Source organism: Gymnodraco acuticeps, unplaced genomic scaffold (genome assembly GCF_902827175.1).
Source record: "Gymnodraco acuticeps unplaced genomic scaffold, fGymAcu1.1, whole genome shotgun sequence".
Lineage (NCBI taxonomy): Eukaryota > Metazoa > Chordata > Actinopteri > Perciformes > Bathydraconidae > Gymnodraco > Gymnodraco acuticeps.
Window position 1 is genome coordinate 1,534,944 of NW_022991188.1, and position 25,316 is coordinate 1,560,259.

Sequence of the window (25,316 nt, forward strand, 5' to 3'; positions counted from 1 at the left end):
ATGTGCAGATATTTTAAGTACAGGGGAAAATCTGTTCTCCCACACACCTCTGCTCCCCTCACATACACCTTCAGCTAGCTGACACATACTACCCATCCCTTAAAACTCTGAGCAATGAGCTGGAGGCGCCGCCAGCTTCCGAGCTAAAGACCAGCAGAGACAGCCTGTGCTGCAACGCGACCAGACAAAGGAACGTCTTCCAGGACAGGGACCTTCTATTTTTTAACTGCGTTGGAGGAAAGACACTTCCTACATAGACTGCAGGGTTTTTAGCAGGGACATCAATATATGGTAGAAGGGTGGACACAAAGGGTAACAGCAGCCAACACATGAATGCACACAAACTAGAACACACACACACACACACACATGTATACATCACTTCAGGGGACATTACATTGACTTACATGCATTTCCTGGAGACTTATCCTAACCTTAACCATAACCAACACATGCCTAACCCTAACCCTTACCCTAACCCTAAACCTAACCAAGTCTTCACCCTAAAATTAATGATTCCCCTCATGGGGACCTCCAATTTGTCCCCATAAGGGAGGCGAGTCCCCACACGTGACTGTGTAAACAGATTTAGGTCCCCACAAGTATAGTAATGCTAGGCCACACACACACACACACACACACACACACACACACACACACACACACACACACACACACACACACACACACACACACACACACACACACACACACACACACACACACACACACACACACACACACACACACACACACACACACACACACACACACTTCGACATTCAGCCCATCCCACCTGTTGAGCTGTTTCTGCAGCATTTCCAAGCGTGTGTCCACCTGGTTGCGTTGCTGTCGGTTCAGGCTGTGCAGCGGCGTGTTGAGGTTCGGGGGGGAGGCCAGGCTGCAGCTGGGAACCTCCTGGTACTGCCCGCCCCCCCGACTCTCCCCCCAGAAACTAAAGATGTGGGACACACCTGAGAAGGCACCTGTGTGGAGAAGAAGGAGTGCAGGGAGTTTTTGTTAATCGTTGGGTCGGCCTTACCTCAGAATTCACAACATCTCTGTCCTGTTTTACCTGACAGGGCGTTGCAGGTGTTCCCTGTCTTGGGCTCTCCATCACCCTCCGTGTTCTCATTGAAGTTCAGGGGCGTGGCCTGAGCCTGAGGAGTCTCCATCATTACGGGCGGTGGGACGAGTCTGTTCATATTTGGCTCCTCCCCCTAACAGGTGTAGAGCAAAGACATTCGCGGCCATTTTTATTTAATCATACCAATGGCAGCGACAAAAGTAGACTTTAGATGTAGACAAGATGAACATTTTAGTTTTACCTCGTCACCACTGGAGTGTGAGGACACTGAGCTTCGATGTGCCTGCCATTGTCGCTTGGGTGCCTCTTCCTGTTTTGGACTTTTGGTTGAGTCCCTCTGTCTTCGTCTTACAGACTTATGGGACTTTTTACTTTCTCCAGCATCTGCATCATCTGATTAAAGGTGTGTAAGAAAAGAGGTACATTGATGAGTCCAGCAAGATCGATAATAACTTTTAAAGGATGACAGCCATTGACAAACCTTATTTTTCAATCAGAATTACTGAGGTCATATTTGAGGTTTTGTACCTCAGAAAAAAGTGGAGTGAAGCTGTTCAAGGAAGAGTTACCTTTTTCTGTACGTCTTCGAAATGAAAGCTTGCGTCTGCGTAATTTGTTGAATCCTCCACTGTTGGAGTCATCACTGCTCGGAGAGCCTGGGATCATGTTGGTCTGAAATGAGAACCAGAAACATTGTTGGGATGCAATTTGTAATACAAGCAAAATCATGGATTATTTATTGAAGGGAAAGGAAAGTCTTTGTTTGGATACTTAAAACAACACAGAGAACCATCATTCATTACACGGCTTGTTTATCCATAGATCTTAAGCAATGGCACAATAATGAAAAAGCTCGTAATATACCCAAAGTATTCAGGGTGTCTGATTTAGTCACATTTCTTGTTCTTTGGTGAGGTTGTAAACTTACATCTCTGAGGTTGAAGGTGATTTCCAAGTTGTTCCAGAAGTTGTCTGCGAACTCAGGGTACATGTCCAGCACCTCCTGAACGTCTTCTCTGAAGATTTTGTGAAGGTCGCAGTAGGTCAGAGCCCGCACATCAGCGTTGGATTTACCGGGTCGGGAATACAGGTTGATTGGCTCGCCAAAGATATCATTCTTCCCTGGGAGAGGTGAAAACAAATACAACCTTTTATGGTGTCATCTAATGTATGATATAACCTTACCTATTTTGTCAGTGTCTTTGTTGATTTATTGTTTTTGTTTATGGTGGCAAACAAGTTAATCCCATTTTAAGAGCAACAAACGAAATTCACCAGCAGATGGCGCCTCTAGCTAATGCATTTTTAAAAAAAAAGTTGTTACAAACAAGCCAATGACTTGCGCCCGTAAAGAGTCAAGACTTAGAAAGGAATCTTGAGAAACATATTTCAACTTAAACCAAAAAGTTGTTTTGAAGATGTCTACAAACTTTGTTCAAAGTCAAACTTTAGAAAGTAAGAACAGAGACAAAAGTTTAGTTTAGATTCAGGTTTAGTTTCAGGTTATTTATTTAAAGCAAAGACTGAGGCATTTATATCTGAACTACTCTTACTTGTTCACATTGAAGTAGCCATGAGCCGGCCTGCAAAGGATTGAGCTTACAGTCTACAATGGAAATAAAATATTTAACCAAAACAATATATTTCCAAATATTGCCATGTCCTTGCTTCATACTTAGTTACTAATAGCCTAAAAGTTAAAGGAGGCTACACTAGGTGGTAAAATAATAATTAAACATATTTTGACAGCTTTATATACATGTAAACAATGTATTGTACCTAAGATGGCTACTACCACGTCTCCCCTCATTATCTCTATGGATCCCCTGGATATGAAGTAGAGGGCAGTGAGGACGTCCCCAGCGTGGACCAGCGTGTCACCCGGGGGTGCGTGGGTGGTCTTGAACTTCATGGCCAGCGCCCTGAGGCAGCCCTTGGTGGAGCCTTTAAAAGCTTGACAGTTCTGCAGCAGCGTTCGGTTCAGATGGAGGCAAATATCCGCCTGGAGACACTCGGGGAAACCTTTCAGCACCTGGGGAGAGGGAGCGAGGGAGCAAGGAAGCAGAGGGAGGAGACAGGGGAAAGGAAGGTGTGAGAGAGAGAAGTAGGTGAGGACAGACGGAGAAGGAAGACAGAAGGAAATACAAATAGGAGGTATAAGATACAGGTGGGGGAAAAGAGTTTGAAAACAAAGAGAGGAGGGGGGAAGGAAAGGAGAAAGAGGGGGGATAAAGTAAGCGGATGAATGGATAGCGAAAGGTTGCATCAGAATTGATACATGCTATTAGTAGCGATTGACTTTCCAAGTTTAGAACACGGAGCTAATGTCAAATAAATGTCACGGATTATGGAGGCTTTAAAAGGAATAATAAAAAAGTGCTGTTAGTTTTAATTTTGATACCAGTCACCCTTACCGGTAACATTCATGGGACATTATCAGCCTGTCATTACACCATTCCACACATGACACAACTCAATTGACACATTCAAGTCATGGTTATTAAGCATCGTTCAATATTTTATGATTTCAACCATTCAGAGGAAGACTTATTTCTGCTCCTAAAGGGCCTTTGTAGTGATATTTAGTCAGAGGGTCAGCGTGTCAAATGTGCTGAAGTCAGATTTTTTGAGGCAGGACACATCAGGTGTTCTCTTTTCTGGTCTCCTGTTGCATTTAGCTGCCTTCTGAGGATACAGTGTTATTGCTTTTGTAAATGTTTGCTGTCATGATATTGTATTGTGGTTCTTGTCAAAGCTTCAGTTTTTTTACCATGAAAAAGTAAGGTTGTATTGGCCTCTTGGACACTTAAACCAAAGCTGCAACAAAATACACACAGGTGTTTGTATATCTGTTATTGAAAAAAGTAAATTGTCTTGCGATAGATGCTGCATCAAAAACAACATCTATTAATTGATTCTTAATCATTAATTCAAGTTTCAAATGCAACAGAGAACAGCTCACCCAACACATAGGGTTTTCTTTTTTTTAAGAAAAAGCCCAAACTTCAAGGTTACCAAAAATAATAAGAGTTTTGATCCAGATTTTGCCATACACTTTCAAACATTAAATGACTTTTGAGACTGTGGCTCCGCCTTTGTGGACAAAGTCAATAACACAATACACATTTTGTTATGTTATCAATACTATGTTTCAGTGTCCTGCTAATCCAAATGCTAAAGAAACAATATATTTATTTATATTTTTGCTTCAGGCTCTCAAAATACTTTAACGTGTTTAGTTTCTAATCACAGCTGCATTTATATTCCCTCCATTCCATGAAGAAAGTATTTTGCAGCTGATTGAGTCAGTATATAGAGAGAGAACGTTCACTCCAAGTTAACAATGTGGTGCTGATTATGCTCCAATGGGCCATTTTTAAAAGACTCTGGAAAAGCTTCCCTGATGTAATGAGCAGAGATATTTTTAGTAAAGTGTACTTTTTTCAAGCTGAGGCTGTGAAGCAGTAAAGATAATACATGACATTCACTGACTCATGCACTGCATAAAATGCTTGCATCGGCCGATCTCAAGTGTGTGACATGTTTATGATGATCTGTGGTTGCATGCATGTCACTTCTGAGCCTTCATCACACGGAACAGAGAAACAGAGGATGTGACTTGGACAATGTGTGTGTGTATTTGTGTGAATTAGCAGGTGTGTTTCTATGGGCTCAGAACAGTCTCATAATACACACATGCGCACAGAAGGATTCACACTTGTATTTCATGATCCGCAAAAGGATTCACACTTGTATTTCCGGATCCACACTTGTGTTTTTCAATGCACACACAAATGTATTCCGTTTCATATACACAAAAAAGTTTTACATGTGTATTTTTGATCCTCACATATTTGTATATTTGCAAACAGCTTTCTGTGCACGGATCGCTGTGCATTCGTGTGTGGGTTTTTTGAGACTCCCCTGACGGTCAGCCGATTCGTACTTGTAATTATTTCTATCTATAGCCAATCAGATGCCTCCTCAATTCTAAGCCAATCACATGAGCGCGCCCCCACGAGGGTAGATTTCTTGCGTTCATGACGTAGCGCTTCATGTACGCATTTTGCGCAGTCCGGAGCTGACAGATCTATGGAGCCTGCCTGCAGGCGCTAATCTCAGGACACCCTCCACTCTCAGTACAGCGCCACTTTCCGAACAGGAAATGCACGCAAATACAAGCCTTTATATTATTAAGGTACAGCGCCACTTTACAAACCATTGATGAATGCTTGTGTACACAAAAACGGCAGGCAAAACCATTTTAAATGTGTGTTTCCTGTATGGCGAATACAGCTGCTTTATTTATGTCTGTATGAAGTTGTTGTGAGTATGGAGGGAGCAGCTACAGGTTAGCTTAGCCTAATCGATCAGTGCACTATGAAGCCAGTGCTAGACAGTGACCTGTTAACGGGGGGGAGCCCCGCCGGTCATTATCGGCCGATATTCACTCTTAATAGTGTAACGTTCACAAGGTGAGTCGGAAACAGGCTTCTCGTTATTAGGCTTTACTAACTCTTGTTCTTTACAGATGATCACAGGTACATGTACACTTCGTGGGTTCTACCTCACACTAACCTAACTCCTACCCCTACACATATATATATAGCAGTGTCTACGTCACCACTCCCCGCCCTCCCCTGTCCGCTCCCCCAACCACAGGCCCGCACCTCAACCAGCATCACTGTGCAGCTCTATGATTGGCAGAGACGGGGGATGCCTTAGTGACACCCTGGACATCCTATGCAGGGTCGCTACACTACCCCCCCACTACAAAGTTCCTCGCCCACGAGGAACAAATAAACACAGCACAACACTACATCTACACACTGTACTTTTGACTAGGAAGGTCCGGGTGGACTACCATTCCTTCCAGTGAGACCAGGGCGCATTCTTGCTCTCTACAGGAACTGAGGGGTCTCACTATAACTTTATTACCAAACAAAGTCTCTAAAGCGACCCGGGGGTCGTGTCTGCCTTCTCGGCAGGGGGACTGGGGTCAGGAGGACCGGGGTTGCCGGATCTGGCCCAGGCGGCGAAAAAATGGGGGGACTCTCAGTCCCTGATAGGGGACTGCTGCTCTGTTCGCCGGGGGGCCTGAGTGGGGATGTCGAGGGGACGGCTGTGGGCCCCAATGTTCCTTGGGTCTGTGGGGAAGCGACTCCTCTGTACGGAGCCAACCTGTCTCTGTGGAGCACCACTTTTCTCCCCTTTGGTGGCAGCTGCACCCTGTAGACCACTTCCCCCACCCTCTCCAGTACTCTGCAGGGACCAACCCACTGACTGTCCAGTTTTGGGCACCGGCCTTTCTTTCGTTGTGGGCTGTAGACCCAAACCAGCTCCCCGGCCCGGAAATGCTGCCCTCTGGTCCTGGTGTCGTAGTTCCGCTTCTGTCTCACCGCAGCACTTTTCTGCTGATCGCGGGCAAAGGCGTGAGCGGAATCAAGGCGGTCCTGAAGTCTCCTGGCGTACTCAGGACCTGGAGGCGTGTCTAGGGAATCTGGTGGCCGACCAAACGCCAACACAGCAGGGGTTTGAAGCTCTCTCCCCAACATGAGGAGGGCAGGCGAACAGGCTGAGGACTCCTGGACTGCAGACCGACATGCCATGAGCACAAGGGGCAGATGCTCGTCCCAGTCGTGCTGATGCTGAGACGTGAGGATGGCCAGCTGCTGTCCCATGGTGCGATGGAATCTCTCGACTAGTCCGTCGCTCTGTGGTCGCAAGGGGGAGGTGCGTGTTTTGTGCATGCCCAGTTGTGAGCACATGGAGGCGAACACCCGGGACTCGAAATGTCTCCCCTGGTCACTGTGCAGGGTCTCCGGCACTCCAAAACGGCTGAACATGCCGGCCACCAAGGCATCTGCGACTGTCTCTGCTTCTTGATCAGGGAGAGCATACGCCTCCGGCCACTTTGTGAAGTAGTCTATGGCCGTGAGAACGTAGCGGTTACCCCTGTTTGACAAGGGTAGAGGCCCCACCACATCAACCGCTACTCTCTCCATCGGGGCCCCCGACGGGAAACTGTTGCAGCGGAGCATGGGAACGACCAGGGGGGCCCTTCCGCGCCATACACGGATCACAGCGGCGACAGAAGTCTTCGACATCCCTCCTGCACTGCCCCCAGTAGCAGCCCTGACGAAGGCGCCGGAGAGTCTTAGTGACGCCAAAGTGCCCAGAGCCTGCCGTTCCATGCATGGCCTTGAGTACGACCTCTTGCAGACCCCTCGGGACCACCACTTGCCACCTCTTCTCCCCCGTTGCTGGCTCCTTCCACGTCCGCTGTAGTACGCCCTGACACAGACGTAGAGTCTCAGGGACTCATCGATGCGGGGAAGGGGGTATGAATCCTTCTTGGTGACCCCGTTCACCGGTCTGTAGTCTGAGCACAGCCGCCAGCCACCTGTCTTCTTCGGGACCATGACTGTCGGAGGGCTCGATAATGTCTGCCTGCAGCATGCTCTGCACTGCCTCGTCGCAAGCCTGCTGACGAGCCAGGGGAAGTCGGCGCGGGCGACACCTGATGGGACGCGAGTCCCCCGTATTAATCTCGTGTTCCACCAGATGCGTTCGGCCACCTCCTCCTCCTTCATGGCAAAACTGCCCTGGAACTCTAGCAGAAGCTGCCCCAATTGCTCTTGCTGCTCGGGATTTAGGCCGCCACAGTTCTTCCTCCACACCTCTAATACTGCAGACTGAGCCTCTTCCACCTCCGTCTGGGGTAACTGGGGGGGGGGCTGTGCTCGGGTGGCGCAGTCCGGGGGTGACAGGTGGGGAATTGTCCTGAGTGGGCGTCACCGGGGATACCGGAACGGAGGGAGGGTTTTCCTCGGTTTCTAGGGTACTCACGGTGGGTGTGGGGAGTCTCCCCGCAGGCTCAGCAGGGTTGTGGATACGGGTCATAGTAATCACAGGCCCCCCCCCGGAAACTCACTGTGCCTGCTTGAAGATCCAGGAGGCAGCCCGTCGCCTTCAAAAAGTCCAAACCCAGAATACACGGGTCCTGTACATCCGCTATCCACACGGGGTGCCGCACTTCAACTCCCCCCACCGACAGACAGCACGCCTTTTCCTTTCATAGCCGCCAACTCCCCTGTGACTGTGCGTAGACGCACCGATGTCGGCTCGAACATAGTCCCACTGGGCAACACATCTGCTCTCACCAGGGTTACTGTAGAGCCTGTGTCCACCAGTGCATCGCAGGGCACCCCTTCCACATCGACAGGGACATAGCAGGAGTACCCACCAGCACGGCCCACCGCGACGACAGGCTGCACGCCTGTGCTGTCATCTTCTTCAGGAGAGCGTAGAGTCTGGCTCCCCCGGCTGTGCTGTCGGGCTCCTTCCTCGGATGTCTGAGTCGGTGGCAATAGAGCTGTGGTTTGGTTGGGGAGTCTTTGGGCTTGGTTCCACATATTCTCCTTTATGCGGGCCCCCCGTCGTTTCCCTGGGCCCGGGGTGCCTTGGGGCAGTCTCTGGCCAAATGTCCTGGCTGACCACACCCCCAGCAGACCCTGGTACTTGGTCTGTGTGTTGGCTGCAGAGAAACAGCCCTTATCATTTCCGTCATCTCGGTAACCCATGCAGGCTTATCCTCCTCCCTGCAGCTCCTCACAGCCGGTGCTGCTGGCACTCCGCTGCTCCTAGCAGCTCCACTCCACACGTTCTCTCTCTCCACAGCCATCTCCAAGGCCGCCTGCAAGGACTGTGGATGCTACAGCTGTACCTCGACCCTCAAGTCTGCAGGGCGGAGAGCCCTGATGAATTGATCACGTGCCAGCTCACTCTGCACTCCGGGTGGCATGTGTGCATACGCCCGCCGCGTCAGGCTCTCCGCGTTGTTAGCCAACGCACGCAGCGTCTCTCCAAACTCCCTACAGCGGTTACTCAACTCGTTCCGGAGCAGCTCTGGCGGGAAACACTGTCCAACCCGCCTCTTCAAAGCCCCCGCTAATGCTTCATAGCTGAGTCGGTCCACAGGGCTAAGCAGTAGCAGACATGAAAGAGCCTCGTCTGTGAGGCACAAAGCTAGCTGTAGTGCTTTAGTCTCTATTGACCACCCCCCGGCATGTGCAAGTATTTCAAATTGGGCATGGAAAGCCTCCCAGTCTGCCTTACCCGAGTATTTGGGTGTTTTCACGTACCCGGCGGCGGCGGCGGCTGCTGCTGGTTGATGGGCACCGCCATTGTTGTTTACACCCAGCTTGGAAATGGCGCGAAATGCCGCTGAAGACCGCGACATTCCCGCGTCTCTAGCCATCTTCACCGCCGACTCTCTCAGGCGCTCTCTCGCCTCCCGTGCACTCATGAACTCTCTACTCATGTCCTTCGACCACCCGCATGCTCCATCTTCCTCTTCATCACTACTTTCCTGCTTCACTCCCATATTGCTGAACTTTTCCATCTCCGCTAGCTTCCCGGCTAGCTCCGTGACGCAGTTACGGACTCCCGTCAGGATAGACATCCTCCGTTCGAAAAGTCACTTCTGACACCAATGTAACGTTCACAAGGTGAGTCGGAAACAGGCTTCTCATTATTAGGCTTTAATAACTATTGTTCTTTACAGATGATCACAGGTACATGTACACTTCGTGGGTTCTACCCATAGACTGTATATATAAATGGACGTATGGTCCGTGACGTCACCCATAGGATTCTGCAGAGTTGCCGTGAAGCCCTTAGTAGGCGGAGTCGGCCACTAACGGCTCGACGGTGTCGTCAGAGTCTAACTCCCGTCTTCTCCAAATAAGGGCAGAGCTGAGGCGGGACAGGGTGGGACCTGCTGCCAACGAGCGTGACGTTCGAGTCCTAGCTCAGGCTAAGAAGCTAAGCTAACATGCTCTCAGTATCAATCGAATGTAAAACATGATTGATGAAAGTAGTAAATCGGTCAGATTTGACCCGAAGACAACAGGAGGGTTAATGCCATATTCACTTAGTAACGCATGAACAACTTTTACAAATATTTCTATATAGTCTGTGTTGGTAAATGTCATCTAGGTTGCACATTTCCTGCTGAAATACATGCATACCAAGTCACTGCGTGGCACTTTGGTTTTGATAAAACAGTGTAGTTCCACTATATAAACGTTACATTCATAATCAAACGAGACAATCTGCAAGATAATTAGCTATTTGGTATTATTCTTAATGCTTGTCATTCACACGTTAATAAAATAAAATAAGTACCGATACATAGCAGAATAATTGTGGCGGTGTTCAGCTTAATAAGCCTTGCTCAACATCATTTATTTAGCTAATACTACAGCGGGCTGCAGGCGAACCAAGTCCGCGTTACGATGCATTCCTTGATCTCCAGTTATAACGCCGGACTCCGCCGCTGGCCGAAGCTAACGGAGCCCCAGGGTGCTAGCTACGGCCGCCGGGACGCGCTAGCGAGCTAGCACCCTGCAGCCCCGTTAGCTTCGGCGGCGTGGACTCCGGCAGCCCACCCCTTTTAACATTTGCTCCCGTTTAGCATTATGGGCGTCATAGCCATATAGTATAAAAGTCTTACCCAAGGCTGAATCATAAACTAAACTGTATATATGTATAAAGGGTTACGTCCTTAGCTGGCTAATAAGCTACATAACAGGCTAAGCTAACAAGCACACAAACACCTGCTAACGGGGTTAACATGTATAATATTATCATTTTACTCACCGAAAAAAGCTGAAAGTAGACTTCTTGGAAGATCTGTTAGTACATTCAAGCGCACAGCACGACATTTTAATTATCTGGTATTTGTAACAATATTCCCTAACAGGCACGATCACCACGAACACAGCTAAAGGATCAAGTACAGTAACTACAACTAACTAACGTTGTAGCCTCTATGGTTGTAGCCTAGCAGATTGGACAAGTTGCTGTTAGCTGACAGTGAGGCACGTATCTGTCAATCAAAGTGACCACTCCCTAATATACAGTGCTTGAATTGGAATGAAAAAGGTGCCAGTACTCTAAAATCAGCAACTTTTTCAAGTCAATTTTATATATACAGCCCACAAACAAGAATTTGGCTACTATAATGCTGGTGGGTTTGTCTCTTTACTACTGTATATTTTAGAAAGGTTCACTGTACTTAACATTTTTTATGATAGGCAGCGGATATGGCTAAAGCTCAGTAAGGTCAATATTAACTGAAAATATAGCAATCAAAGTCTAGATCTTCTGCTGAAGACACATGAAGCAGAGACCTTTCAGGTGAGAGCCCCTCTGGTGGTGTTCAACATTAATGACAAGGAAACAAAGCTCTGGTCAGAAGCATTTTTTATAAAAAGCTTTAACAAAATTAAGTATTTCTGTACATTTTGAATGCAATCTAACTTTCCAACTCAGAAAACGAAAAACGAAAAAGTGCCAAAAGTCTTCTCACATGGCTGAGCTGCTTTGCAATATACTTCACCACTGAAGAATACAAATATGTATAAAGTAAACTATGATGCAATCTAACTTTCCAACTCAGAAAAATGATAAAGAGCATGAACAAAGAACATGTAAAAACAAATGCAAAATTTGCACAATCTAAAATGAGAAACTGTAACTGCAAGTAACAAAGTCTGAGCCATGGTAAAGAGTTACATTGAACACCAAGCTGATCAGATAACTCCCTGGTTGGTCTGAAGTCCTTCTATCTCCAGGATCTGTACAAATCGGCACATTATGCCAAAAGTCTTCTCACTGGGTGAGCTGCTTTGCAATATACTTCACATTGTTAGAAAAGGCTCCAGAAGGCCTTGGGGACATCAGTATCAGGGGCTGGAGCTGGACAGGCTCTTTCATCAGCACTTCTCCTTCCCTTTGCCAGCCAGGACCTCACATACTGTTCCGGATTGAACTGTCCTAGTGATGGTCCATTACATTTAATGAAAACCAGGCTGGACAGTCGGCTGACAGAGAGAGCATTCCTTTTTGCAGTAAGGATATCGTTCATGCAGCTGAATGCCCGCTCACACTCACTAGTGGAGACAGCGATGGTTCGGACTGCTTTCAGTAGAGGCTCCATGGCAGCAGGTGTACGGGATGCCCTGGTTTCCTTGTATTCGCGAAAGCCCTGAACAGTCTCTCTTCTGTCCACTTTCAGCACTTCGCACAAACGTAGCACCTCTACGTCCCCATACTGTACGTCTAACTCCTCTTCAGGCCAACTTCCAGGATGGATAACTTTCATGTCCTGGATTAGCTGATTGTCCCGGGCCTCCCGGCCATGTAATGGGATTTCTCTTGTGAAACACGCCCTATCACCAGGAGACGCTGTCCGACTGCTTGCGCACACTGCGCTAACTGCTTCTGATTTTTGGGGGAGGCATGGAACAAGGAATAGAGTTTGTCAAAAAAGATCTGGAAATGATTGAGCCCTGAGACCTCCTTGACCACATCCCCAACTGCCAGCTCTAGACGATGATTGGAGCAGTGCCACACAAACAGGCTTGGGAATTTACTACACAACTGGGTAGCAACGCCTGTTCTCTTCCCTAGCATGACTGAAGCCCCATCACATGCAAAAGAAACGAAACACTGACCTAAAAAGTCCTCGTTAAAATCTCTTCCAAGACACTCCATTAACGCCTTTGTGATGTCATCAGCCGTTGTTCCATCCAACTCGATCAGCTCCCAAAAAAACGTTTCGGGCTCAGCATCAGCTAATGCTGAGCGTAGACACACAACAAGCACCGTTTTACCACTAATAGTGGTAGATTCATCGACCAAATCACAGAGTTTTCTTTGGTTTTCTGTAATGTCTTTTGCCATTTTTTTCTTCAGCTCATGAGCTATGTGGTCGATGATTTCGCCACAGGTTTTATTGGAGTGCAAAACCCTGCCCACGTTCAGCCCATTCAGTTTCTGTACATTCAAATCAATTGGCATGTCTGTGAATGGCCGGCTATGTTTGCCAATTTTATATGCCGTTCGAAAAACTCTGATAGTGGTGTCTAATTCAGATTTATGCATAGACTGCACTTGATGTTGAATAGTTTCACGTGAAGCAGATGTAAGGATGTCAGCAGCTTTTACATGGGCTTGTGATTCTTTATGTTCTTTGATTTTTTTTCTCAGGCTAGCTTGTTGTTTGCCCTTGTCAACACCGAAATGAGACACTGCACACTCACCCCATTCAGTTGACAGTTTCAGTCCTTGTCCAGTGTGTATTCCCAAAGATTTGACATCTCTGCATATCCGACATCCTAGCTTCTTATCTTTAAGAAGGAGCCATGCATTGGTCTTGCAAAAATATTGCACCTGGTCCGTTGTCCAGCAGTCAGGTGCATCGCTTTGCCCGGTGTTGGTGGTGGCAGTTGCGCCAGCAGCAGCTAACGTTAGAGGCTCTGGAGGAGGCGGCGGAGCTAGTGCTAATGCTAATGCACTAGAACTTGGAGCAGGAGGATCAACCAAAGAAAGCTCCCCATCAGACACAATTTCCAACACAGGCACAGCATTCTCTGTATTTGAAGTTTCTTCCGGCGACAACCGCTGTCTTTTTGCACTTTTATTAATCCACGCTAACATTTTAGAAATGCTAATTTGTGACGTAACTTGCTTTCCTTCTCTCGGGGGCGTGCCTGCTCTGTTCTATCACTCTACATAGCCACCCACTGGGTGGGAGTTGCACTGCATAAACACAACACACGTGCATCTAGGTATGTAAATTGTAAAGCATTAAAACATGGTTTTACTAACAGTTTTCAGTATGTTGTTACTTCGGCATTATTATTATTATTATTTTGAAACGTGTATTACTATTAAATCACGGTCAAATAGGTTAATTTTGACATAGTCGTTTCCACCACAGTATTTACATGGAGAAGATAAGCCCCGCCCCCTCTCCAGCAGGTTCTGTTTGAATGACAGGAGTAAACAGCTGACAGCCGCTGTGAAACTCCAGCGGTTAGAGCGATGAGAATGTCCGTTCGGCACCTCATGACGCATCTACTGAGTACCGGGCGGCTGTATATATATATATGGATGTATAATAAGAACGGCGGGAGAGTGTTGAGTACTGGCACGGTGCATGAGTACCGGAGTACCGCCAGCATGCCGGTACTGAGCAAGAAGTGCCGGTACTCCATGGGTCAGAACCAGAAGTGCCGGTACTGCGTACCGGTGAGTACCGGCCCAATTCCAGCACTGCTAATATATGCACAAACTTTAAGACCTAATATAAATATAAAGGGTCGCGTTAGAAAACAATTCACTCACAGATCCATAATCATGAAGGTGGAATCTAACTATATCGATAATAAAATGTATGGAGCCAGGGGTAGAAACATGTTTTTTTCTGCTGTAAAATCGGGCATTTTAACATGGGGGTCTATGGAAATTGCTCCTTTCTGCAGCCATCGCCTATCGGCCAATATATGAACTGCAGTGTGTGGCACTTCCGTATTGGGCTTCCCGGCTCTACCCCACAGTTTGCCGCTTGGTTCTACCTCACACTAACCCAGTGGTTCTCAAACTTTTTCTGTCAGACCCCCCCTTTGGAGAAAAAAAAAAGTCGGGCCCCCCCCCCAACACAAATAGTCAGGCTCAGTGGCGGCGCCAGAGATTTATTTTGTGGGTACTGTGGGGTAGCTTGACGTTTCATAGAGGGTGCTCAAACATTTAGGGTTTCCCATTAATGTACGAGGCGCTACAGAGGAATTTTCTACTGCAACACTCCCCACGCATATACACAATGTACCCGCGACTGTTACAATGAAGGCACGATAATCAGCTCACGGCATATAGGTGTAAGTAGGGGTAAAGTGCTATTTTTATAGGTGGTGTGTGGACCTCACATAGGGGGGTCCTCACCTCCTCTAGGGGGCTCCGGGGGCAAGCTCCCCCGGGAAGATTTGTTTTTAAATATTGAAGTTAAAAGCATCAATCTGGTGCACTTTGAGAGCAAAATGAAGAGATCTATGGATACCTCTCTCAACACAGAACTGTAAACAGATTTACTATTTCTTTATGGATATTTTACACCCTTTTAAACTTTATTCTTGTTTTACTGTCATAGTATTTCATACCTGTTTTTAATGTATTCTCTTATTTTTGTATAACTATAATGATCATATAAACGTGTGCCTCGGAAATAATTGTTTACATTAATGGTGACCAAACGTTTGAGACCCACTGAGATAACACTGAGAGTCCTTTAGCTCAGAGTCTCTCAGTCTGACAGGAGAGGACTCTCCTCCACTTTGTTGTTGAAAAAACTCCTTATATCCGTTGGCGTAGCTCGCTAGCACCAGAAGCTAACAGCAACGATCTCCGGTACCGGTGCGCTCTCTCTCTCGCTCGCGCACGCACACAAAATGGCTCGTTCCACACACACAGAGCCAAGCTTTAATGAAACACAGAGACCCAGACGTAATAGTACTGTATCATATTATTTTTGAATCAATAATTTTTGAAAATATGATTTTTTTTTTTTTATCTTTAAAAAAAAAAAATGTAATAACCATTTTTCCTCCTGGTCTCTCGCGCCCCCCCTGTCATGCCTCTGCGCCCCCCTGGGGGGGCACGCCCCCCACTTTGAGAACCACTGCACTAACCTAACTCCTACCCCTACACATATATATATAGCAGTGTCCACGTCACCACTCCCCGCCCTCCCCCGTCCGCTCCCCCAACCACAGGCCCGCACCTCAACCAGCATCACTGTGCAGCTCTATGATTGGCAGAGAGACGGGGGATGCCTGAGTGACACCCTGCACATCCTATGCAGGGTCGCTACAATAGTTTTGATCGGTGCTCTCTATAAAGGCCGATCAGGAGAGCTGGATCTGATCAATATGGACATAAACGCGAGTGAAGTATAACCGGACGCAAGAGAGAGATCAGGGGCCTCATTTATAAAGCGATATACGCTCAAAAAATGGCGTACGCCAGTTTCTACGCAATGTTTGCGATTTATAAAATACTTACTTGATGGGAAAACGTGCGGTCCTCCACTCAAACTCTAACCCATGCGTACGCACTAAGCACAACAACGGGAGAGACGAGAAACTGCGACACCGTTGGCAGAAGGAAGAATGGAGAGAAATATGTGGAAATAATACCATAAATAAAATGTTACCTCTCATTTATCATATGAAGAATTCATTTTCAAACATTGATTAAAGCCAATCTTAAAATGATTAAACAAAACGCCTGTTTGAGACTCCTCAGTGCACACAAAAACATAACTTGGAGAAATAAATAAATACGGATATGTTATTGAAAACCATCTCGAATAGGTTGTGTTAATGTTATGAAATGTTTTCTCATAAATGATGCGGTAAGCAGGAGGACAGCATTACTTTAAACTGACGCCATGTTGCATTTCTATAGGTTGTAGATACGAGCATGGTTTTATATGCTATCACGTTTAATCGTGTTTTATGCCGTTTGCCAAGACTTGATAAGTCGCTCGTAAAACACAGGAGGTATTTACATTACATTATTACATTGCATTTAGCTGACGCTTTTATCCAAAGCGACTTATAATAAGTACATTCGACCAGGAAGACACAACCTTGAAGAAAACAGAATCATATAAGTATATCAGGTTTCATAGAGCCAAACATTTCAAGTGCTACTCAACTGGCTTTAGGTAATCCAGTCCTTTATTAGTATAAAAGTGCTTCGTTAATCGTTCTAACGCTCGAAGTGGAGTCGAAAGAGATGAGTTTTCAGTTTGCGCCGGAAGATGTGCAAGCTATCTGCCGTCCTGATGTCAATGGGGAGCTCATTCCACCATCTTGGAGCCAGGATAGCAAACCCACGTGTTTTCGCCGATGGGAACTTGGGTCCCCCTCGCAGCGAGGGCGCAACGAGTCGTTTGGCTGATGCAGAGCGTAGTGCACGCGCTGGGGTGTACGGTTTAACCATGTCCTGGATGTAGGAAGGGCCAGATCCATTCGCAGCATGGTAAGCAAGTACCAGTGTCTTGAAGTGGATTCTAGCAGTTACCGGAAGCCAGTGAAGGGAGCGGAGGAGCGGAGTGGTGTGGGAGAATTTAGGAAGGTTGAAGACCAGACGAGCCGCTGCATTCTGGATGAGCTGCAGAGGTCGGATGGCACATGCAGGTAGACCAGCCAGGAGGGAGTTGCAGTAGTCTAGGCGTGAGATGACGAGAGCCTGGACCAGAACCTGAGTCGCTTTCTGAGTCAGCTGGGGACGTATCTTCCTGATGTTGTAAAGCGTGTATCTGCAGCAGCGGGTTGTAGCAGCGATGTTTGCAGTGAAGGACAGTTTGTTATCTAGGGTCACACCCAGATTCCTTGCAGTCTGAGTCGGGGAAACAACTGAGGTGCCGATGTTGATTGTCAGGTCAAGAGTTGGACAATCTTTTCCCGGGAGGAAGAGCAGCTCAGTCTTGTCAAGGTTGAGCTTGAGGTGGTGAGCAGACATCCACTGAGAGATGTCAGCTAGACAAGCAGAGATGCGTGCGACGACCTGGGTCTCTGAGCGGGGAAAGGACAGAATTAATTGGGTGTCATCAGCGTAGCAGTGGTAAGAAAAACCATGCGGGCTAATGACTGATCCGAGCGAGTTTGTGTACAGGGAGAAGAGGAGGGGACCAAGAACAGAGCCCTGAGGGACCCCCGTAGTTAATTGACAAGGGTCGGACTCAGACCCTCTCCAAGTCACCCTGTAGGTACGGTCTTTCAGGTATGAGGTGAGGAGGGAAAGTGCAGAGCCTGAAACTCCAAGTTTTTGGAGAGTGCGAAGGAGGATCTGATGATTCACCGTGTCGAATGCAGCAGACAGGTCCAACAGGATGATGACAGAGGAGAGGGATGCAGTTTTGGCAGTGTGCAGTTCCTCCGTGACAGCAATGAGAGCAGTTTCTGTGGAGTGACCTGCCTTGAAACCAGACTGGTGCGGATCCAGAAGGTTGTTCTGATTGAGATAACAGGAGAGTTGTTTAAAGACAGCGCGTTCAAGTGATTTAGACAGGAACGGGAGGAGAGAGACAGGCCTGTAGTTTATAACATCAGACGGGTTGAGAGTGGGTTTCTTTAGGAGAGGGTTTACTCTTGCCTCCTTGAGACTGTTTGGAAAGTGACCAGAAGTTAGAGAAGTGTTGATGAAATGGGTGAGGTATGGAAGCTAAGAACACCATATGTGGTAAATTGTACAGCTGATATAACACAACACATTAGTTGTATTTCCTTTAACTGGTGGATATAGGGTTGCTGCGGGTTTTTTTTTAGACGCACAGGCTGCAGTGGAGACGCTGCGCACAGCTCATCGACAGCTGGAACACAAACCACCAAATACAAAAACAAAATTCAGATCCAGTCGTCATGACTCCACTCCGGAGGGATTCCCCGATCATTTCTTACAGTCTCTCATCAAGGGGGGGTCTCCTGTCCACAAACACACTGCCTGAGGAAGGCTATGTGTATTGTTTTTGTCATTAACCTTTATCGGGCCATTTATTTATTTATTTTGGTGACGACCTCCATGCTGCTACTCTGGTTCAAACTGCATCCACCAAACAATATGATTTATCTCCACCTCCCCAAAATAACCCACATCTGACACGGCGTGAGATGTCTTTTTTAACTGTTCTGTCGTCATTTCCTGCGATCTTCTTCATAAAGTCAGTCAGAATGAATGAATGAATGGGCGTTTCTTTGACTATTTATAGGCAAATATGGGCGTTACGTGAAGCCCGCAAAAGCTGCACCGCATTTCGAGTTGGTTGTGATTTATAAAGGGAAACCGGCGTAGGAAGTGCCATAAGCACTTTCCTTGCCGGTACGCAATGTTTGGTGAATCGGGAAGTAGCGGAAAATGTATGGACCTATTTTTCGGATTTCTACTACGTAAGCAACCTTCCCACGTGAATCCTACGCACGGCGTTATACATGAGGCCCCAGATCAGCTGCTGAGTCTGATGGAGACACGCTGCTCTGCATGATCACCTGATGCTCCGCCCTCTGTTTAGCGAGCTGACCGGACTGCGCAAAATGCGTATATGAAGTAATCTTACCCTCGTGGGGGCGCGCTCATGTGATTGGCTTAGAATGAAGGAGACATCTGATTGGCTATAGATAGAAAAAATTACAAGTACGAATCGGCTGACCGTCAGGGGAGTCTCAAAAAACCCACACACGAATGCAAAGCGATCCGTGCACAGAAAGCGGTTTGTGTTTGCAGGTTCAGGGGATTTAAACGGGAAACTAATAAGTGAGGATCAAAAATACATATGTAAAACTTTTTTCTGTATTTGGATTTTATTTACATGTATATGAAATGGAATACATTTGTGTGTGCATTGAAAAACACAAGTATGGATCCGGAAATACAAGTTTGAATCCTTCTGTGTGCATGTGTGTATTATGAGACTGTTCTGAGCCCATACGTTTCTCTGTGAGTTTCAACCTGTATGTGAAAACAGTGTGTCGCGTTCATGCATGTGACAACCCGATGCATGCATGTTGCAAACACTTTAACCTGTTTATTTGCACGTTAGCCCATGTGTGTGTTAGTATTACTTATAATACTCACATATTTCCTATTTGCTCTGATGGTGTCGGACCATGCATCATGAGACAAAGGCTTCACATCCTAATAACGTACAACGCAGGCTCAAAACACTCCTCTAGCCTTGTTTTGGTGTGTATTCATGCCAACACTCATCATGTATAGTAACACACACAGGATTTGGGTGCATGAGGAGCAGAACTCACAGCATTCATGTCGATGCCATTGGTGTAGGACCAGGCGTGCTGGAAGTACTCCTCCAGCCTCTGCCGGAGCGGGTTGGGGATCTGATGGAAGCGGATAAACTCCCTGACTCGCAGCATCTGGGTGTGGTAGCGGGCCGTCCCCGAGTACAGCCGCTGGATGATGGCTGACACGTTCCCAAAGATGCTGGCGTACATCAGGGCTGGAGGTGGGAGACAGGAAGACGGAGGAAGTGTGAGGAAGGAGGAAGTAGGTAGGAAGGGAGAGAATAACATATACACAGGGTATAAGCAGGAATCCTGAAGTCAAATGTAATACCTTTTAAGACCATTTCCATACATTTTAAGACCTCATCGCCACTTGGAGTTTTAACCGGTTACATTGGCGACACTCTTTACCTCACATTGACTATATACAGTATTGATTGTCCTTGACGCAAACTTGCATTTCTCCATAGCGATGTTGTTTAACAACCAGCATAAATGGACCTTCGTGCGATATCAAGCAGTGAGCCTGCGATGTCCTGTTCAGATGACGTCAAATCCAACGGGATGCCATAAATAAACTACACAGAATCACACTACACACCTACGCAATGATTACATTCAGGCAGACTGTAGAATACAACCTCTTTGGACAATTGATATACTTATTGAAAACAAGCTACACAATGTAATACCTTGGAAAATGCCGTTTAATGCTTTTTAATAGCCTTAATTTTTGCTAAATTGATTGATCAACTTTTAATACTTTTTAAGACCCCGCGGACGCCCTGATACATTAACTGAGAGTAAAGGGACACACTGACACTTCATACACTGATATGATCTGACATATCTCTGGCTCTTCATCTGAGGAGAAATATATGATTAAGCTTGACACCATTGGGTGATATGTTTAATAAACACCTGGATCCTTGGAGACTCAGTGAAGCTGTAGTCTTTTTTTGTTTTTGTGTGTCACCAAAGGTGAATTGGAGGTTTGGCTCAAAAACTGTGGAATTAACTACCTATGGGTAGCTGCACTGTTATTTCTGTATTTGTATACATCAGTTAAGACACTTGGACTGACTTTGAATATTATATATATTTCCTAGATCATGTTCATTCTATCGAAACGTAATAAGTACTGTTTGGTTTGAAATCTCAGAAATAGTGCTTTTAAGGAATTTAGATTTTTCTCCCCTTTTTAAAGTGGCTGCAAGGTAGTGCCGTCGTCTTTCGATCGGAAGATTGTGGGTTGTATGCTATGCTCTTTATAAATGGGTTGTGAATTGGTGAATGATGACTTTTAGAATGTAAAGTGCTTTGAGAAGTTGTAAAGAATGGATAAAGCGTTATATATGTACACTTCATTAACCATTTATCATTTAAAATGTGTCTTAAATCAATACTTTTTTACACAACTCAGGCTGTTGGAGCTATATTATCGTGCGATAAGCATTTGCGTTCTAAACTAGGAATTTGTCAACCTTTCCCCTGCACTCAAGTTTTGAAAGGCTTGAACAAATTAAAGGCTAAATAGCCAAATTTGAATTATAATCTATTCTGCAAGTACAGTTACAACCAAAAATGCTCACGACAACGTGATTATACATTACTGAACATTATATATATTCACAAATGTACATGTCTCACACACGTCTGAATCATTAACAGATATTGTTTGATATTGTTTGAGAACTGAGTGAACCGACACAGCAGGAGTTTGACTGATCCAAAAGGCTTTTGTCTGTAGAGGACAGAGTGCCTCCTGTCGTATCCTTCATGAGTCTCCCTGTTTTGTCCTGTTGTCAAGTTGTATCCTGCTAACCTCCCAACCTCTGTCAGCTCCCATCACTGTCCACATCAACCAGTTTGTCTGCAGTTTGTGTGACATTTAACAACGTGTATGTCACAAGCAACACAATTGATCTCTGAATCTGAGTTCAAATAATTTGTATAATGCTCATTGCAATTTCATAGTATACTGAGATTCCAGAGCAACATAATAGTTCACTTCAGTAATGGGAAATGTTTATGCCTCAGGACATTTTTCTGGCAAATGCCAAACTAAAGGAACGCAATCAAAACAAAAAATAATAACGCTCTTGTTCAGTGTCTCATAGCCTTGACCTTAAATTAAAAATACAAGTAATTCCAATTGATTTCATGAGCACAACACAAAATAATAAGTACAGTATGTGCATGCTATGAATAATGTGTTACTAGTTCCTAGTCATATCATATTATTTTTCTTATCCTATCATCTCCCTGATTAGGCTTCTAGTCTAAAGAAGGTATCACTCTGTATAGATAAAGTTTAGTTGATAAATATGGAAGAGGATATTAGCAACCCTGTTGATAAATGCGAAAATAATACAAAAATAAAATCACTAGGCAAAAGGCTTTCAGAATGACAATGATGATCTATGGCTTGGTTGAGCTGGAATAATAGTGTACTGTATAAGAAAACAAATAAAGAAAACTAACAAAATCTTAGTAATTTAAAACTTTGCTACCCTGCAATTGACACTATGTGGTGAAACGTTATCCTTACCCTACTGTCTGGAGACTGCACAAATGTTAATAAGAGCTTGAAAAAGGAGGACAAATAAAGTTATCACGAAAACAAATTCTTCTTCTTTTTATACACAATGGCCTTCTGTGTATATGATTAAAGAAAAAGGTAAAAAATAATTATATCGGTGAAGACAGGTTAAAACTATGTTGTGTTTATTGTTGTAATACTCATTTTGACCACAAGAGGCTTAAGAGCACCTCTACCACATTTTCTAAATTGAACTTCACAAAAGCATTCATGAATTTTTCCTTCAAGGGAATTTCAGTTTGTCCATGAACTCAAAACACATGGTACATATAGTAAAGTATGTTGTGTGCTAGCAAGTTATGTCACATTTATATAACTGTAAATGTTATATGCTACTTTTAGTTAGAAGTGTATTTGTATTTGCGCTGATCTGCTCTGGTGCACTTTCACTCCTCATCACAAGGAGTCCTTGAATCAAAACACCCAGATGTAAAGCCAAGGAAAAATAATGTTCACTATATGAACAATACTTACATCCTATGAGCATGACACAGATGGAGAAGATCTTCTCAGAGTTGGTGTTTGGGGACACATTTCCAAAGCCCACACTGGTCAGACTGCTGAAGGTGAAGTACAGAGCTGTGACGTACTTGTCTTTGATAGTGGGTCCTGAACCTGGAGTGGACATTTAGAGTTGTCAATATGAATAAATGAGAGATCCCTGATGATAACACGTTTTATGAGCTCACTAGTACAGACAGTTCCACTTCATTATAGCAATATGTTTCCTTTCTTTACCTTGGATGGAGCTGTTGAATGGTTTTCCCAACTGGTCCCCCAGCGTGTGTAGCCATCCAATAGAACCACTCCTCTCTACACTACCAATGGCATACCTGGGGGAAAAAATCAAAAGTTAACAAGTTGCAATGCGATTGTATGTATATCATTATTTATGTTAGAAATATTACTAAGCTACAGTATGTAAAATATAAGCAAAATATTTGTTTTTAAAACTCCTAAAAGTTTTGACTGAATATAATTTGTTTGATTAATATTGAATCAGAAATCTTGAGGAAATATGTTCTACATCTCAGTTTCTGCAGTATCAATTTTCTATTATCTCACTTGAGTTGGGATACAATCAACTTGGTGCTTGAACACACATCATTAGAACATATATTTATACTGTACACATATCTTTTTTATGGAAGATATGAATTGTATTATTACGACACAAGCACCCATACAGTATATTAGCAGTTCTGAGGTATGCCGACGGAGACATGATAATCCCCACATTACTCCTCTGTGAATCTTATATGAATCATCAGACAGTCTCATGGCACTGTACCAGATGCAGGCCAGCCAGTGAGCGATGAGGGCGAAGGTGCACATGAGGAGGAAGAGCACAGCCGCGCCATACTCCGAGTAGCGGTCCAACTTCCTGGCCACACGCACCAATCGCAGGAGTCGAGCGGTTTTTAGTAGACCAATTAGAGTGGTGGTCTGATGGGAGTGGGAGAGACAGAGTTAGTGGTAATGAGATATTGTAAAGCACGGTACCAAACAGAGGCCCTTAGCTCTGATATCTTCTCACAGTTTTCCCACCTGCTGTCACTGTCACTGTCACACAACACACACACACACACACACACACACACACACACACACACACACACACACACACACACACACACACACACACACACACACACCACACACCACACACACACACACACACACACACACACACACACACACACACACACACACACACACACACACACCACACACCACACACACAAACTCACACACAGGTGTTGCAGCCATGGTCTTGTCCCAAAGTGAATCACAGTCGTGGAGGTGGTAAATTATGACTCTGTCTCCTATCTACTTGTAGTCAGCTGGCCCCCTACGTGTCCATACAACAAATAAATAACTGGACGATTACTGGCAGAGAGCCTAGTCTTGTGTTGTGTACTCATAGTAAATAATGCTTGTCTGGTGAGGACAATCTCCACTTTCTTGGCTCTGTGGCCCCTATGAAGAGTTTCTATGAAGTGAAGCTTGGCACAGCTTTCTTCGGGCAGTATTTCAACGTAGGGGAGATTCTAGATTAATCTTTTTCGTCTTGTAGGGTGGTTTAATCACTATAAATAACTTTTTATTACTGACACCCATCACTTATAGATGGATTTGAAGAACTGCCTGATCTGTCAATGACTGGGCTGAGCTGTGGAGTGATGAACCTCGGCCCCAGTGGTTTCCATCCTTATTATGTAGGAAGTATCCTGAGACGGCTGTCGGCTGCAGCAACCTACTTACTTCCTCCTTCAACTTCTAACTCCTACCTCTTCCTTCAGACACTTTCCTCCCACACCAGCATCATCAGCAAGCCATACAACCTTGTAGCAGGACAGGGAGAAAGTAAACACACCTACAGATTCCCTGAGAAAAAGGGGAGTGGCTAATCAAGCACCCCTGAGAGAAGCTGGAGGAAACCAATCAAGGAAATGATTGGCACCTGTGTGCTGTTAAAAGGAGGACAGCATGTCATTTGAAGGGAGGAGAAAGAAGCAAGAGGAAGGAGGAAAGTGGATTCTTGAGGACTTCATCAGATGAATCAGGCTATTTTTGGGAGTTTTTGCCACTGAACCCAGAAGCTGTTGGGGAAACGTTTTAACTTTCCCCTTCCCAGTTAAAACCTGCAATCCAGTGATCTATTCTGGCCGGTCACCCTCATATAAGTTATTCTCACTACACCAATATCATTTATCCTCCTCTTGCACTCTACACAAACACACACCACACTCTGGACTGGAAAAACAGAACTTTACAACTTTACTTTCACACATCCTTATCCCCTGAACTACACTCTTAAACTGAGTGACAAAGGACAAAAAAAACTTCTCTCCCCCCCACACTCACTCACAGTCAATCCCCATGATTTAAACAATCGTAGGCTCTCGGAGCCACATAAGTGATTGATGTTTTGTGAGTTAATTTGAATTATTTGTTTGTATTGGATTTAAGTTTT

At 45.4% G+C, this 25,316-nt stretch overlaps 1 protein-coding gene across 1 annotated transcript in view; it reads right to left on the reverse strand.

Moving 5' to 3' along the window:
• LOC117561199 (potassium voltage-gated channel subfamily H member 2-like) overlaps positions 1 to 25,316 on the reverse strand; it is a 35,238-nt gene that overhangs the window by 3,357 nt on the left and 6,565 nt on the right. The window contains exons 5-14 of the mRNA XM_034238499.1: positions 23,631 to 23,785; positions 23,078 to 23,172; positions 22,814 to 22,954; positions 19,753 to 19,952; positions 2,867 to 3,119; positions 2,016 to 2,209; positions 1,657 to 1,759; positions 1,329 to 1,480; positions 1,076 to 1,220; positions 797 to 986 (exon numbers count right to left, since the gene is read on the reverse strand). Of these exons, the coding sequence (XP_034094390.1) occupies positions 797 to 986; positions 1,076 to 1,220; positions 1,329 to 1,480; positions 1,657 to 1,759; positions 2,016 to 2,209; positions 2,867 to 3,119; positions 19,753 to 19,952; positions 22,814 to 22,954; positions 23,078 to 23,172; positions 23,631 to 23,785 (1,628 nt within the window). The remainder of the gene's footprint in view (positions 1 to 796; positions 987 to 1,075; positions 1,221 to 1,328; positions 1,481 to 1,656; positions 1,760 to 2,015; positions 2,210 to 2,866; positions 3,120 to 19,752; positions 19,953 to 22,813; positions 22,955 to 23,077; positions 23,173 to 23,630; positions 23,786 to 25,316) is intronic.